Source organism: Triticum aestivum, chromosome 5D (genome assembly GCF_018294505.1).
Source record: "Triticum aestivum cultivar Chinese Spring chromosome 5D, IWGSC CS RefSeq v2.1, whole genome shotgun sequence".
Taxonomy (NCBI): domain Eukaryota; kingdom Viridiplantae; phylum Streptophyta; class Magnoliopsida; order Poales; family Poaceae; genus Triticum; species Triticum aestivum.
The window spans coordinates 514,246,701-514,263,125 of record NC_057808.1 but is presented as its reverse complement, the minus strand read 5'-3'; the positions used below and the strand labels follow the sequence as shown (position 1 = coordinate 514,263,125).

Sequence of the window (16,425 nt, the reverse complement as noted above, 5' to 3'; positions counted from 1 at the left end):
TATGCTTCTACTATAGACATGTAGTGCCGCAACATAACAATGTTTCATGAACGTTAAAAATTTTATTTACAGCAGAAGCAAAATCTTCAATGAACGAAAACATAAACTAATGGAGTATGTAGTAAAGGAAGCGAAGTGATGCACAACATTACAAACAAGGTGGATGTACGTATTATTTGCGTCAGATGCAAATTTTGCTTCATAAGGAAGCAAGCTACCGGATATGATTTGTTTCCTAAAACTAAGGATCAATGCATATCGGAGGGAAGCAAGTTGCGAGATTTGATTTGTTTCCTAAAACTGTGGACCAATGCATATGGCAAGGAAGCAAGCTGCAGGATTTAATTTGTTTCCTAAAACTAAGGACTGACGCATAAAGGCAGTTAAATCCCGCGTAATCAGGGATCCACGTGATTTACGGAACCATTCCCAGGTTCGTTTTAGTGGGTCCTAAACCAGCAGATCGAACGTACGTTCTGCTTTCGATCTAACGGCATGCGACTAGTCTGATAGATCCAACCTATCAGTAGTCTGATGCCTGGCAGTGCCCTAACATATAATTTTAAATGGGCGTGGATAGAACTCAGTCGACTGAGACTGTCTCACTCGAGTAACATCAGCATAGTTGTGGTTTTACGAGCGGCACGACTAGATGCTGCAATCGGTGACAAAAAATGTTGCACACAGTGTTGCAAGCAAGGACAACAGACACTACAAGTGTTTTGACTAAATGCTTCAACCATCAATTGCGGACGTTGTGACCGGTAGGACCACGTGCTACAATCAACAAGGGGCAGATGTTGTGTCCGATGAGATGACATCCTTCAACCAGCAAGATGGATGCTGCAACTAGTAGGAAGATATGTTGCAAATGGTGGACTAAAATGCTGCATGGTCCGTTGGACGGTGCTCAGTCCAGCAACAGTAGTGATGTTGCAGGAAGTTGTAGTCTAAATGCTGAGTGAAAGATCGATGAAGATATTTTTTAATATTGACCCTCGGTGATGACGTTTACCGCACTGATTTACCATGACCATTGAGAATTTATTGCATACACAATTTTTGCTATTGCATGTGTGTGTGTGTGTGTATGTTTGAGATGTTGCAACGGAGCACGTTGAACTTTATTCTCGCAAAAAAAAAGAACACCCTAATTTCTCGGAGGCGATTACACAATTTCAAGGGTTGATCATCAGGCCAGCTCATAGCTAATTAACGAAATAATGTAGAAGGACTGGTACCAGTCGTCCAAGTAACGGTACATGCATGCACGGATCGAACGGCTTCGATGAGTTATTAGGTAGGCGCCGCTGGCCTAGTCCAGGTCCAGATCGAGAAAAGCTTGTCCGTCGCTTAATCATGGCTCCATTGTATCAGTAAGTATAGGTACGTCCGTGCGTGCAAGCGACGTGTCAGTCTCCTGCTGATGGCAACCGCTTTGCGCCAGCAGGGACGGCGCTACTAACCTTTCCATTATTATTAAGCGGCTGCCTTTTCGTGTTCTCGAAGGAGTCATGTTCAATTTAGTGCCGATCATCAAAGCTAAAGAAGGCCAATGATGATTGCGGTGCACTACTACACACTAGGTAGAAGAGACGAAGAAACACACCTGCATGGGTATGGAGTTGGATTTCTGTCGTGCCAAACATGCATGCATGCAACAATATGCTTATTCTCGCACCCTTTTCTCATGCACCTGCACGTATGCATGGTGATGTATGCAATGTACGTTCGGTTCAAGAGCAAGCTAGCTAGCGCTGCATGCGCACACAACCAAACCACTCACCGATCGAACTGCATGCCCAACTTCAGAGCCAACACCGCATCTATAAATACGCCTCGCCAGCGCCCCTTCGTCTTCATCCATCCGTTACTCAAACAACCCTTCTTCTCCCATCAAACACATTGAAAGTGGTCACTACGCCTTCATCAATCCATCCAGCACTCATAACTCGATTCCTTCGAGATCTCTCCCAAAATGGCGTCGACCACCACGAGGCTCGTCTGTGCTCCACTCCTCATGCTGCTCCTGCTCTCTGTGTCCACGGCCAACTCAGTCCAAGAGACCGGCAGCTCACTCAAAAGCTCCACCCAGAAGAATGTGTTCGTCGTCGACAACTACGGCGCCCGTGGTGACGGAAAGCACGACGACACGCAGGCGCTGGCCAGGGCGTGGAACGCGGCGTGTTCCTCGTCCCGGCCGGCCGTGCTGCTCGTCCCCAAGGGCAAGACCTACCTGCTCAAGTCCATCACCCTCTCTGGCCCGTGCAGATCCAGCATCGTCTTCAAGGTGAAGGGCACGCTCATCGCTCCTCCGAGCATGTCGGCGTGGACCGACAACGATAGGAGGCGCTGGATCTTCCTCCAGCGCATCACCGGCCTCACCGTCAATGGTGGCGGCACCATCAGCGGCAACGGTGAGATCTGGTGGAACAACTCGTGCAAGACCAACAAGGCTCTGCCGTGCAAGGGGGCTCCCACGGCCCTCACGTTTCACCTCTGCAACAATCTAAAGGTGGAGAACCTGAAACTTGTAAACAGCCAGCAAATCCATGTGTCGGTTCAGGACTGCAGCAACGTGCACTTGGCCCGGCTGACCATCACCGCGCCTGGCACGAGCCCAAACACCGACGGCATCCACATCACCCACAGCAAATATGTGCAGGTCAGAGATTGTCTCATCAAGACCGGAGATGACTGCATATCCATCGAGAATGGAACTCACGATCTTCATGTCACAAAAGTTGTTTGTGGCCCGGGACATGGCATCAGCATTGGAAGCTTAGGAGATGATAACTCCAGAGCTGAGGTATCCCGTATTTACATTGATACTGTACGATTATATGGCACGTCCAATGGAGCCCGGATCAAGACATGGCAGGGAGGGAGTGGATATGCTAAGGATATCGTATTCCAGAATATGATCATGGATAATGTGCAAAATCCAATTATCATTGACCAAAACTATTGTGACTCCGCCAAGCCATGCAAGGGCCAGAACTCAGCGGTAGAGGTACGGAATGTGGTGTTCAAGAATATTCAAGGGACCACCATTTCCAAGGATGCCATCAAGCTGAGTTGTAGCAAGAATCTCCCGTGTTCTGGCATTGCCTTAGAGAACATCGACCTTAAATTGGAGGGTGGGAAGGGTGACACCGAGAGTACCTGCCAGAACGCAAAATGGAGGAAGTCAGGAAATGTTATTCCTCTACCATGTAAAGGAAAAATTAAGTTGTAGTGGAAATGAGCTAGTTTAGCCATGTATAATGTACAATATAAAGCTTCTATGGAAATTTATTAATGAATCCTACTTTTGCATACATCATTGTAGTTCCTTTTGGGGGTCTATGCAAAGAATATGAAATGTGTTACCGGTCGGTGTTTTCTTGTTGAAATGAACAATGGTTAACACTCTTGGCTTCAAATGCTCATTGGCAATTAAGTTTCAATCACGTAGTAAAGTCAATTCTTCCTATAGTCCGGGCTTTTATATTTACATCTAGGAAGAGTAAACGTTTTTCAAAGCTATTGTGATGTTTTGAATGAGGCATTGTCCTATATTAATAGAACACCATCACTACAAGAAACCCTAGAAAATAAATGGAAATTACTGACTAGTCCTTGGGGATTGCTCTATCTTGTTCATCCTGCACATGTCAATGGCCCGCCGATGTTGCCAACACTGGAACTCGAAGCAGGAAACTGGAAATTTAACGATCTCTACTAGAAAGAATCAAATTAATCTAATAAACCCAGACGAACATGTGCAAGTTAGAGATTTTCTCAAACTTAGAGATTGTCTCAAAAACTGACGTTATCCCCATCACCCACAACAACAAATATGTGCAAGTTAGAGATTGTCTCATCAATACAAGGAATGACTGCTTGTCCATCAAGAACGGAACTCACAATCTTCATGACACCAAAGTTGTTTGTTGTCCAGGACATGGCATAAACATTGGAAGCTTAGGGGATGATAACTCCAGAGTCGATGTTTTCTATGTCTACATTTACACTGTATGATTATATGGCATGACCAACGGAGCCTGGATCAAGAAATGTCAGGGAGGGAGTGGATATGCTAAGGATATGTATTCCATAATATCATGGATAACCTGCAAAATCTAATTGATCAAAACTAATGACTCTGCGAAGCCATACAAGAGCAAGGAATCAGCCATAGAGGTGCTGAATGTGGTGTTCAAGAATATTAGAGGGACTACCATTTTTGAGGATGACATGGGATGAAGCTGAGTTGTAGCAAGGAAATCTTGAGAGAATATCGGCCTTAAATTGGAGGTTGGTAAGGGTGACATGGGAGTACATGCCAGAATGCAAAATGGCAACGAGGCTCTTCTTGGCACCCCTGCTCGTGCTGCTCTTGCTCTCGGTGTTCGATGCCAACTCCTTTACTTCAAAGGGTATGTCCCTCTGAAGCCAGTTATCTTCAAAGGTCGTTGGCTCCATTACAAACTCGAGTTTTGGAACGGTCCCAGAGTGCCGCCAGAACAGCAGAGCCAGAGGATAAAAATCCACAACAAAAGGCTACCACCGCCATACCACCTTCACTCAAAGGGGAAACGCCGCGACTGTTATTGATCCAGAGCACACTTATTCACCTCTCCCACTGTTGTTGACAAAGCCGCACAACAAGTTGCCAGAACCATAGCTGGTATAGAGCCTTAAAATCCTATATCAATGTTATCCGAATGTGAGGTCTGGCAACCCCTCCTACTCACCGGCGACAACGAAAGCCATGAAGTAGAGAGAAGTCAAGAGAGACCGGTGCTAGAAGAGAGAGCACCTAGGACACACACGAACGCATGCACACACACACACGCACGCACACGGAAGCACGCGCACACACATAGAGATTCACGAAAAGTAAATTGAACTCTTACTATGAATATTGTGTGTTTTGAAATCTTTATGGCATTGATTTAACATTTAGTCCACTAATCTTCCAGGGGCAACATGTGATTTTAGTTAATTGAGGGGTTGGGCCATATGACGGCAATGATGCATGGAGGGTAGACAACTCATAATATGAGCAATGAGAAAAGGAATCTACAACCGAGAGCGGCTATTCTGAGCCCGAGTTCATCTACACCAATGCATGGACGGTAAATTCCTAGATGACAAATTAACAATACTTTGATTTCATTTTTTGGAATCCAAGATGCTTGAGTGCGCAAAGTGATTGCAAAGTTTTATGGTGTTAGGACATTCAAGGAGTTCGTGGCAAAAAAAAGGCTCTCAAAGAAACTTTGAAAAACTGCATTATTTAAGCCCAATTTTATTTGTCTTGGCATGAGTTTCTCGAATGTCATTTGAGCATGAAAATCTGTACGCTCCTAGAAAACACAAGCGTCTTGGACACCAACAAAATTTAAGAGTGCTTTGCTGTGTATTTTTGTTGTTGCTATTTTTCTTGAACTTACTGTTCTTCGAAAGCATCTAAGTATGGGCTCAGACGTGGATTACCGTCTACGTAAGAGAGAAGAGTGGCATTTCGGCTTCTCTTCCCTAAACTTGTCAATTTCTACACTGGAATACATTAGTCGCAATGTACAGTCTTTCCTCGTACGTGGATTAATTGCGGCCTCGTTAGAACGGGAGAACGAATGGACGTACTCTGCGCCACTTCTTCTTTCATGCCATGCACGAATCTGGATGCGGGTGGTCGGGGTTTAATTTTGCCTTTGGGCCTGGGGAGTGTTCGTGGCGAAATGTACGTACGTGAAGCCTGCGGTGTTAGATTTCTGTGGGGACACACGATCCCACGTGTGGATAATGCGTGTAAGAGTGGTATAGGCGTGTAGGAACGTCCACGTACGTACGTAGCGTGCAGCTAGCACGTTTCAGTAGTTTGAACTTCGCGAACTCGACAACGTACGTCACTCGGTTGCCCTCAGGCATGCATGGTGGTCCACGATGAATAGTCTTTCCCCTGTTAATTAGCATGGGCTACACGATAGCTAATGGATTACCTCGGCTAATTGTACAAGTCACGGCAGATGATCTACACTAGTTCACTTTTCTCGATATGCAAACACGTTATCTCTTTCTCTTTTTTTCTTTTTTCTTTTTGCAGGAAGCAAACCTGCTATCTCAATATACAATCATGCATGAATAGAAGTCCACCTTGGAGTCAACATACAATTTGAAAAGTGTTAGACTGAAAGGACCCCCACCCCCTCCCCCCTCCCCCCACCCACGTGGCTCCCACGAGCGACTGGGGAGAATCCCTAGCCGTCGGCCCTCGGTCCCCCTTCCTCCCTTCCTTCCCTCCTCGCTGCCACCGGGGCGCTCTAAAGGGCAAAGCCCGCAGGCATCTTTGGTGGTGGGGCACTTCATCCTTTCGCCTGGCGGTGTGCTGGCGAGGGGCGTGGCGGCGGGGTCGCGTGCGCATGGCGGCAACATGGTGGGCTTCGCGGGCATGTGCGCGTCCAGGGCAGGTTGTCTTGTCGGCGAGGCACAGGCGCATCTGCTGTGGCTGCCCGTGGCCGGTGTGCAAGGCCCAGCATGGCACCTCCTGTGGTCGTCTCTGGGACGGATTTTGACCGTCCCGGCGCCCTCATCGCCGGGTGGGTGTCCGACGTTCTCCTTGATGATCTGACCTAGAGGTCGTGGTGGGGCGTTGCAAGGGGCAACGTGAGGAGGCTGGCAGGAGGGATGGTGGTCTACCTACCTGTCACTAGTGTGGGAATGTGCCGATCGAGGTCTCGAACCACTCCGCCACCTCCTCATTCCCCTGGTCTGGTTGCCTCCAGCTCCATCTGTCGAGGCGTGTCGGTGTTGGCGGTGCCAACTATGGTAGCGGTCTGCTGGGGTGGAGATTCGCTCCTTTGGGCGGCTGATGGGGGTGTCGGGTCGTAGGGCGGCAACTCTTTCGTGGAAGTTGCGGTGTTCGTGGGTGGAGCTCGCAGCTCGGGTGCGGACTGGTGACCTTGGTCGCGTGGGCGGCAGGGTGGCTCAGGCTCGGCGAACCGTGGTGGTGGTGCGGTAGCGCTCTTCAACCGGGCGCACCCTGGTTGGACGTGGAGTGTTATGTCGGGGTGAAATCCTTGTATGACCGTGGTTAGGCCGCTGGTGGTAGCGACCGTGGGCATTGTCCCCTTCTTGTAGGCTTCGTCGCGGTCTCTCCTGATTCTCCGGATGAAAATCTTGATCCTTTAGATCAGGTGGTGGCGGCGCTCTAGTGTCGTGTCCTTCCTGAAGGCACTACCTAGGAGCTCACAGTTCGTCGGTGGGCACCCGCGTTCTTCACGATAGCTTGCTCTTGGTGGAGGGCTCCGTCATCTTCGTAGTGATGCTTCTTGTACATCTGTTGTTTACTTCAAGTTAGTTTAGCTGATCTCCGGCACCTTTGTATCTTACTTTGGGTGTATGTGTTTGGGTGCCGTGTTGTATGGTTCGGATGTATGAGGGTCGTTGCTTTTATATATAAAGCGGGGCAAAAGCCTTTTTTGGGTAAAGTTCACCTTAATATAAAACCATAAATGATTTTTTAATAATTATGCAATTTTTTTTGATCTATTCATCTTCAATTGTGGCAGTACAACGAAGACCGAAAATAATAAAAATTACATTCAGATCTGTAGACCACCTAGCGGCGCTACAAGCACTGAAGCGAGCTGAAGGCGCGCCGTCATCATCGCTCCTCCATTATTAGATTTTTTTTTTATAATTATGCTATTTATACTCAATCAATATCTCACAACCATCTCCATCGGTAGGCCCCTCTTTTAGGTTAAAATTTGACCATAGATTTAACTTATAAAATGTAGGACCGGCTTAACTAGCGAACGTCAGCTCGGAAGCATAGCAATTGCGGAGGATTTGTATGGCAATTTATGTTGGCTGATGAAGGCAAGTTTAGTTGGAAAGCATGACAATTCCGCATCAGTTCAGTTTTTTATCAGGATTTTACCAAGTAAATTTTCCACCCTCGCCACAATATATATTGCCGAAAAAAAATGTTCGATTTGCCATCCCCTCCCGGCAAACGTCAGCTTAATAGCAGTACTATAAAATGTAAACTACTCCATGTCATAAAAATTATACCATTGAAAACTTCTTACCCCAAAAAAGAGATTAGGGTTTCTCTGCCTCCCGCCGGCACTACCGCCGGTCCGTCTCGTCTCCGGTGGCCTTAGGGCTATGGGAGCAGGGTGGATCCCGGCCCTTGCCAGCGGGAGGACTCCGTTTTTTAGATGTTTCTTCAAGTTTTGTTAGGGTTTATTTCCTCCTCAAGAAGACGAGATGATGGCGGCTCCCTGAAGATGAAATAAGGTTCTCCCCGCCTAGCCCCCATCTTGGTGGCGCGTCTAGCATCATCAATGGACGTGTGGAGGTGTGTCTTTGATGGATATGCTTGGATCTGGTCGTCGTCCGTCTACGTTCGTATGGCTTCAGGTTGGATCCTTCCGATGTACGCTCTTCATCAGCGGCGGTTGCTATTCTGGTGAGCTGGTTCTATTGGGCCTTAGGACGACGACTTCCTAATTGTCTACTACAACAAGTTTTCCCGGCTCCGGCGAGGGAGGGGCGATGATGGGCGTTCGCTTGCTTCAATGCTTGTAGTCGTCGCTAGGTGGTCTACGATCTAGATGTAATTTTTATTATTTCTGGTGTTTGTTGTACTGTCATGATTGAAGATGAATAGATCAGTAATTTTCTTGAAAAAAAACTATTTAGAATAAATCAAACATTATACTTTTTGTGGCACATATTTTATATTTCGTTAGTCAAATATATAGCTGGTCAATGTTTGATGTATTATACGATGGGGCCTGATAAATCCGGACGGAGTGAGTACTATTGTATGTAACAGCACTACACCTGGTACGGCGATACCTTTGGGACAACGCGGGGGCCTTCCGAACCATGGATATATCTAAGTTGGCGTGGGCACTACGTACGTACAGGGGATTGGGTATATACGTGAAGATTCAGATTTTTGTCGTGCAAAGCCTGCGAGTCGGACAAATCTGGCATGTTTATCTTCTTTGTTGCCAAGTGGCCATGCACACAACACCTGGCTGAACCGTTCGTGCACGCAGTCAGCACGGGTGATGGATGGACGTGCGTTTGCAGCTCTGCGTACTCCACAACACATGCATCCACGCCTAACTCTTGCCAAGCTAACTAAACTAGCTTCTCCATCACAAGCAACCCCGAACGACATCCACATGCATGCCGCCTATAAATACTCCTCGCCGGCGGCACTTCGTCTCCATCGGCTTCATCACTTGTACGCTTCTCTTAGCGAGTCCTACTCCTACGACCAAACACCACGCTACAAACCAGGCCACGTACTTGCACTTCTACTCCTGCTTTGCGTTTCCTTTGTTTCTTGCTGCTGCACATGGCGTCGTTCATGGCGGCTGCACTGCTCGTGTTGCTCTTGCTATCCAGTTCACGCATGAGCGGCGCCAGCCCGTTGCCGGCCGAGACTCAGCAGAATGTGTTCGTCGTCGACAACTACGGTGCCCGTGGCGACGGGAAGCACGACGACGTGCAGCCGCTGGCCAAGGCGTGGAACGCGGCGTGTTCCTCCTCCCGGCCGGCCGTGCTGCTCGTTCCCGAGGGCAAGACCTACCTGCTCAGCTCCGTCACCCTGTCTGGCCCATGCAAGTCCAGCGTCGTCTTCATGGTCAAAGGGACGCTGGCGGCTCCTCGGAGCAGGTCGGCGTGGAGCCAGAACGACAGAAGTCGCTGGATCCTGATCCAAGGCGTCAACGGACTCACCGTCTCCGGCGGCGGCACGATCAATGGCAACGGCGACGTCTGGTGGACCAACTCATGCAAGGTCAACAAGGCTCTGCCGTGCACCAAGGCGCCGACGGCTCTGACGTTTCACCAGTGCAACAATCTGCAGGTGGAGAACCTTAAACTTGTAAACAGCCAGCAGATCCATCTCTCTGTTGAGGACTGCAGCGCCGTGCAGTTGGCCCGCCTGTCCATCACGGCGCCCGGCACCAGCCCCAACACCGACGGCATCCACATCACCCGCAGCAAAGATGTGCAAGTCAAAGATTGCGTCATCAAGACCGGGGACGACTGCATCTCCATCGAGAATGGAGCCCACAATCTTGATGTCAGCAAAGTTGTTTGTGGTCCAGGGCATGGAATCAGTGTTGGGAGCTTAGGAGACGACAACTCCAGAGCCGAGGTCTCTGGCATCACAATCGACTCGGTGCAATTATACGGCACCACCAACGGTGCCCGGATCAAAACATGGCAGGGAGGAAGCGGGTACGCCAAGGGCATCACGTTCCAGAACATGATCATGGACAACGTGCAAAACCCCATAATCATTGACCAGAGCTACTGCGACTCCGCCAAGCCATGCAATAGAGGTCATGGATCTGCGGTGGAGGTCAGCAATGTCATCTTCAAGAACATTAGAGGGACAACCGTCTCCAAGGATGCCATCAAGCTTAGCTGCAGCAATACCATCTCATGCTCTGGTATTGTCTTGGAGAATATCGACCTGAAAATGGAGGGCGGCAAGGGTGACACAGAAAGCACTTGCCAGAATGCAAAATGGCAAAAATCAGGAACCGTTATTCCACAACCCTGCCAATTCCAAAACTAGCTAGAAGGTGGTGTAAATTGGACAGGTTCTTCTTGTTGTATCCTGTAGAAATACAGCTGTGTCAAAACTAGAATGTTGTACAAAAGAACAAGTCAGATACATAATGCAAACTATGTACTCTCTCGTATGTTTTACTAGAACATTATTGTAAATTCTCCCATATAAAGGAAGTTGGTATGCAAATATATATATATAGCAAAATATGCCATGAAATATTTACATGCCTCTCTGAAATTAGCAGAAAGAAATACAAATGACCAAATGAAAGTCTGAAAACAGGTGATAAACTTGCATGGACAGATGCAATTCTAATGTCAAGCTAGATTCTGATCTAGAAAGGAATGTTAGGATGTTTTGTGGGTGTGTGGGGAGACCGGATAGTTAGGATATTGATGGCGCAACTGAACAATCTTAGGAACATGAGCGTGCAAAGTAGGTTTTGCGACAAATTTCATATGAAGACAATTATTAAGAACATACTGGTTTTTAATGCATAACTGCCAAACCTTTTGGGTTTCCATGCTTAGGAAGCGACCTTGTGTGGGTTTCCATAGCAGCCCAGAGGAAGGCTCAACATAAAACATCATAAATTTGAAAATCCAAATTGGGTATCCTAAAGAGAGACAATGTATTTGGTAGCCAAAGTGTCTAGGACGGCAGATAGATTCTTAGACTGGTGATAGGGAGGAAAATTCCATCTTATTTGGAGAGAACTATAAAGTACATGAGCTCTGAATCCAGTATAGAATTGCTGGCTTTCAGTTACATAAGGATAGAGAGGGACGACAATATTATCCATTGATCTAGATATCCATGGTTGTCCCGCCCACTAAATAAGGGTTTTTGGAGGATCTTTTCTACCCATAGATTTTTCACGGGTTGTGCATGGATTCAGCCATTCAGGTGTTCCTCCATGGACACCCAATCAATACCATATGAACAAGGGGGGGCCACATGGCAGTGAAACATGTCGTATAATATGTCCTAATTTCATATCGACCATTAAATGGTAACTAAATTTTGTTCTGTCATTTGTTCTAGTGATCTATGCCAAACTAAATATTTGAATTGTCTATCGTGTTATGTGACCTTCTATCATTATTGTTGTTGTTGGCATAAATGTATTGTTATGGTTGTTGTCTACACTACTACATGGATATGGATATTCAGCAGGTATGGGTATGGGTAACATCTTTGACCCATGGATACTTCCACGGGTGGGCAATCGATGTGTTCATGGATCTTGATCAACTCAACCCGTCCAAACCCGCCCCATTGCCATCTCTAGTTGTCATGAGCGGGATAAAAATAGGCGGAGGAAGTACCAAGCATAGATGCCATGAACAAAATGTTTTCAAAAAAAAAAGGAAGTACCAAGCTTGTATCCTAACATTTCCTTTATTGCTTCCCCTTGCAGAGCATTGGAACAACATTTCCTGTTTTTCTCTATTTTGCGTCCTCGCAAGTGCTTTGTGTTTCACCCTCACCATCTTCAAACTTTAGATCAATGTTCTCCAATACAATTTTGGAGCATGGGACATTCTTGCTACAAATCAGCTTGATGACCTCCTTGGAAATGGTAGTACCTCTAATGTTCGTGAAGGTGATGTTGCTAACCTCAATTGTTGATTCCTGACTCTTGCATGGCTTCGCCGAGTCGCAGTAGTTCTGGTCAATGATAATCGGGTTTTGCACGTTGTCCATGATCATGTTCTGGAACGTGATATCCTTCGCGAACCCACTCCCTCCCTGCCATGCCTTGATCCAGGCACCATTGGTCGTTCCATATAATTACACCGGGTCAATTGTAATACCTGAAACCTCGGCTCCAGAGTTGTCATCTCCCAGGCTTCCGATGCAGATGCCATGTCCCGGACTGAACTTTGGTGACAAGAAGATTGTGTGTTCCATCCTGAATCGACATGCAGTCATCTGTCATCCCCGGTCTTGATGACACAGTCTCTAACTTGCACGTCTACGCTACGAATGATGTGGATGCCATTGGCGTTCGGGCTCGTGCCGGGTGCCGTGATGGATAGACACGCCAAATGGACATTGTTGCAGTTTTCCACGGAGATAGTATGAATTTGTTGGCTGTCTATAACTTTCACTACCGGAATCGCACCCTATGCCGACGGCCAGGGCCGTCGCATAGCCCTGACTAGCCGTCGGGACAGGCCTATGCCGACGGCTAGGCCGTCGGCATAGACATGCCACGTGTCAGAAACTGGGCGCTCCTGGGGCAGGTCTATGCCGACGGCCTAGCCGTCGGCATAGTTTCAAACTAAGCCGGCGGCAAGGCCGTCGGCATAGACCTGCCGCGTGTCGGCCACTGGGAGCTCACGCCAGGCCTATGCCGACGGCCAGGCCGTCGGCATAGTTTCTGTCCAGTTTTTTTTCTTTTTTCTGTTTCTTTTCAGCTCAATTCATTTGAATATACATAGCATATATAAGAAGCAGTATATATAAGAAGCAGCATCACGTAACAATAAGGAGCAGCATCACACAACAAATTCATCATCACACATCATAAGAAGCATCGCAAAGCATAAGGTGCAGAATGAGATGTGTCATCGGTGTAAAGAAGCCTGGCGGAAAGATCTTCTCTAGCTTGACTATCAACTCCGGTGCCTTCTTATGCAATTTTTCAATCACGTCTTTACTTACTTCTTTAGCACAGAGCGTGCTGAAGAAATGGCTTAGTTCGGCAAGCACTCGCCAGACATGCTCGAGGACATAGCCTTGAACCATCACCGGCATTATCCGCTCAATCCATACATGGTAGTCATGACTCTTCAGGCTGGTCACTTTGCCCGTTGAAAGATTGACTCCCTTACTTATATTCGATGCATAACCATCGGTGAACTTCAAAATGTGTTTCAGCCAGATAAGTACTTCCTTTTTTCTGGCGGTTTAAGGACAAAGTCAGCATCTGGCTTGAACCAGTTTTTTCGACCACCTGTGGGAGGCTTCATGTTCAGACGTGGTCTATCACAAATTCTCTGTTGATCGGCTCTAGCTTTAACGTTATCCTTCGTCTTATCAGGAATATTGAGGATCGTGTGGAAAAGGGACTCTGCCACATTCTTTTCGATGCACATCACATCGATATTGTAAGGAAGTTTGAGGTCCTTGAAATAGGGAAGCTGCGAGAAGGGGGTAATGTGAGTCCAGTTGTGTGTCTCACCATATCCCTCGAAGCCTTTGGCTTTGGCTTTGCCTTTGCCTTTGACTTTAGGCTGGAGAGCTTTTAGCCGAGCAAGAACATCTGCCCCCGAAAATGTTGGAATCTCAGTTACTTCATGAACAACCCGCCTTTCGTGAAGTTCTTCTTGTCTTCCCTATCTGGATGGTCTGGAGGGAGGAACTGTCGATGCAGGTCAAAGGCTACATACTTGCCAGCCAAATCATTCGCAGAGCCTGCATGCACACTAGGCATGGCATCTTCCCACTTGTACACCATCCGCAGAATAGAGCATAGCCGGGAAAGTCATGCATGCAATAGTGCAACTAAACTTTCATCAAGAAATTTCTCTGCAGATCCCGGTCGTATGTCAACGTCGGAAAGTACCAAGAATGATGCAAAGCATCCACCAGCGGCTGCATAAACACACCCAATTGCTTCCCCGGATAATCAGGCCCCGGAATAATGAGCGACAAGAACATGGTCTTGCGTTGCATTAGGGCACCGGGAGGAAGATTGAGCGGAATTACAAACACGGGCCAGCAGCTGTATGGATTGGACGACATACCATATGGATTCAACCCATCACCTGATATGGCTATCCTGACATTCCCAGCCTCGGCTGCTTCCTCGGGTATTCTTCATCGAACGACTTCCATGCTTCCCCTTCCGATGGATGTATGATTTTTTTTGGATTGTACCTTATACCTTCCTTGTGCCACTTCATCATTTTGGCAGACTCCTTCGTGATGAAAAGGCGCTGCAGTCTTTTTATAAAATCAAGATACTGAAGAACCTTAACGGGGATGGTTAGCTGCTTTTTCTCACCATCCTCACCGACCACCTCAATGTACCGAGACGAACCGCACTGCCTACAGTACTTGTCATCCGCATACTCGTGCCTAAACAAAAGGCAATTCTTCGGGCAAACATCTATTTTCTCATAATCCATAGAGAGTGCCTTCATGCTTTTCTTTGTATCGTACATGCTTTTCGGCAGTTCATGACCCTCAGGGAGGCTGTTAGCCCATACTCCCAAGAATTCTTCGAAGCATTTCTGGCTACAGTCGTACTCAGCCTTGACTGCAATCAGTTGCGAGATGGCATCCAGCTGAGATATTTTCGCACCCGCATAAAGAGGTTTCTTCGACGAGGCCAAGACATCCAAGAAGGCCTTTGCGGTTGCCTCCGGCTCCTCCGGTTCATTCTCTGAAGGTGTCGCATTCGCCGTTTCTGCAACAATGACATCATCTAGCATGTCCATGACCCCGTCGTCCTCATATCCATCGATGCGTTGTCGCATCACCTCCTCTCTACCACGGTCCTGCTCGGCTATGTTTATCGGCGGCATGTAAAAGTTTGGCATATATCCGTGCGTGCGAAGGTGCTCACTCATGTCCGTCTGATTTCTACGGTGATGTCTGGCACATCACGCACAGGGGCATGGTGGGATAATTCTCATTGGACGACAGAATATCTCCTTCAAATACACATCGGTTTTCGCGATCCACTCTGATGTTACTCGATTCCGACGGATAAAACCACTGTACATCCACTGATTATCTGCCATCCTCTGCTTTTTTGCAAGCCACACAACATAATTAAGGATTCACTTAAATTAATCACATCAAATTTTCAGTTTCTACCGCGTTGAATCCACCTACATCTCTAATAGGTAAAGATGGGTCATAATCCCACCCGAGGATGTGTAGATTGAGTACGTTCTCCATTCTACCCTGTTCCGAGACAAAATTTCGGCAGCACCTCCCCGCTGTTCTCCAGATACATGTCTCGGTAAATAGCCAAGAGAATGTGCTCTGGAGAACAATGGGGAGGCGCCGCCGAAATCCTGTCTCGAAACAGGGTAGAACATGGAGAACATACCCAATCTACACATCCTCGGGCTGTCCATGGAAAACGCTGGACAATCCGAAAGAGCTACGGTGATAAATATGCAATTGAATGCATATTTATCGATGCAACCCTTTCGGACGGGAGACGCCTAGGTTACGCCAGGTGACTTGAGAATGAAATCTAGTGATATGAAAGAAGGGAGGAGATGGACTTGTAGCTCACCCTCGGCTGTAGAGGAAATAGTCGAGCAGCAGAGGGATGCTCAGGGGGACCAACGCGTCGGACAACGGTCACTCCGATGAAATGCGACACCACAAAGCCTGCAAATTCCATCGCGACAAAAAATTAGAACATCACAACTAATAGAGCATATTTAAAACATTTAAACATGCATTCATTTATTTTTGCATCATGTAGGCAAAAAAACTAACAACATTAACAATATATTCATCATCGTCATCACATATTCATCATCATCATTATCACCTATTCGTCATAATCATTGATTCATCTCATCGAACCAATTTTTTTTGCAAGATATGCAACATATAGCATCTCATCTAACCAATTTTTTTTACTACCTATCTCACTATCTATCTAACTATCTATATAACTATCTATCTAACTATCTAAATATCTATCTAAATACCTATCTAACTAGCTACAAAATTACTAAAAAAAACACTAAAAAATACATAAAATTTTCACCTTCGAGAGGGCCGGCCGGAGTTGGGGCGGGGAGGCGCGGAGTCGGGGCGGGGAGGCCGACGGGAGGTCGGGGCGG

At 47.1% G+C, this 16,425-nt stretch overlaps 2 protein-coding genes and 1 pseudogene across 2 annotated transcripts; 2 read left to right on the top strand and 1 right to left on the bottom strand.

Annotated features, from left to right (window-relative positions):
• The first annotated feature begins 1,879 nt into the window (after positions 1-1,879).
• On the top strand, positions 1,880-3,425 carry LOC123125870 (polygalacturonase). The gene has a single exon (XM_044546316.1). It carries the CDS (start codon positions 1,979-1,981, stop codon positions 3,236-3,238), a length of 1,260 nt encoding a protein of 419 aa, XP_044402251.1. The 5' UTR covers positions 1,880-1,978; the 3' UTR covers positions 3,239-3,425.
• A 5,821-nt stretch (positions 3,426-9,246) lies between these two features.
• LOC123125869 (polygalacturonase ADPG2-like) lies at positions 9,247-10,713 on the top strand. The gene has a single exon (XM_044546315.1). It carries the CDS (start codon positions 9,371-9,373, stop codon positions 10,601-10,603), a length of 1,233 nt encoding a protein of 410 aa, XP_044402250.1. The 5' UTR covers positions 9,247-9,370; the 3' UTR covers positions 10,604-10,713.
• Positions 10,714-12,001: 1,288 nt separating this feature from the next.
• The window catches only part of LOC123121066 (polygalacturonase-like), a 9,563-nt pseudogene continuing 5,139 nt past the window's right edge, over positions 12,002-16,425 (bottom strand).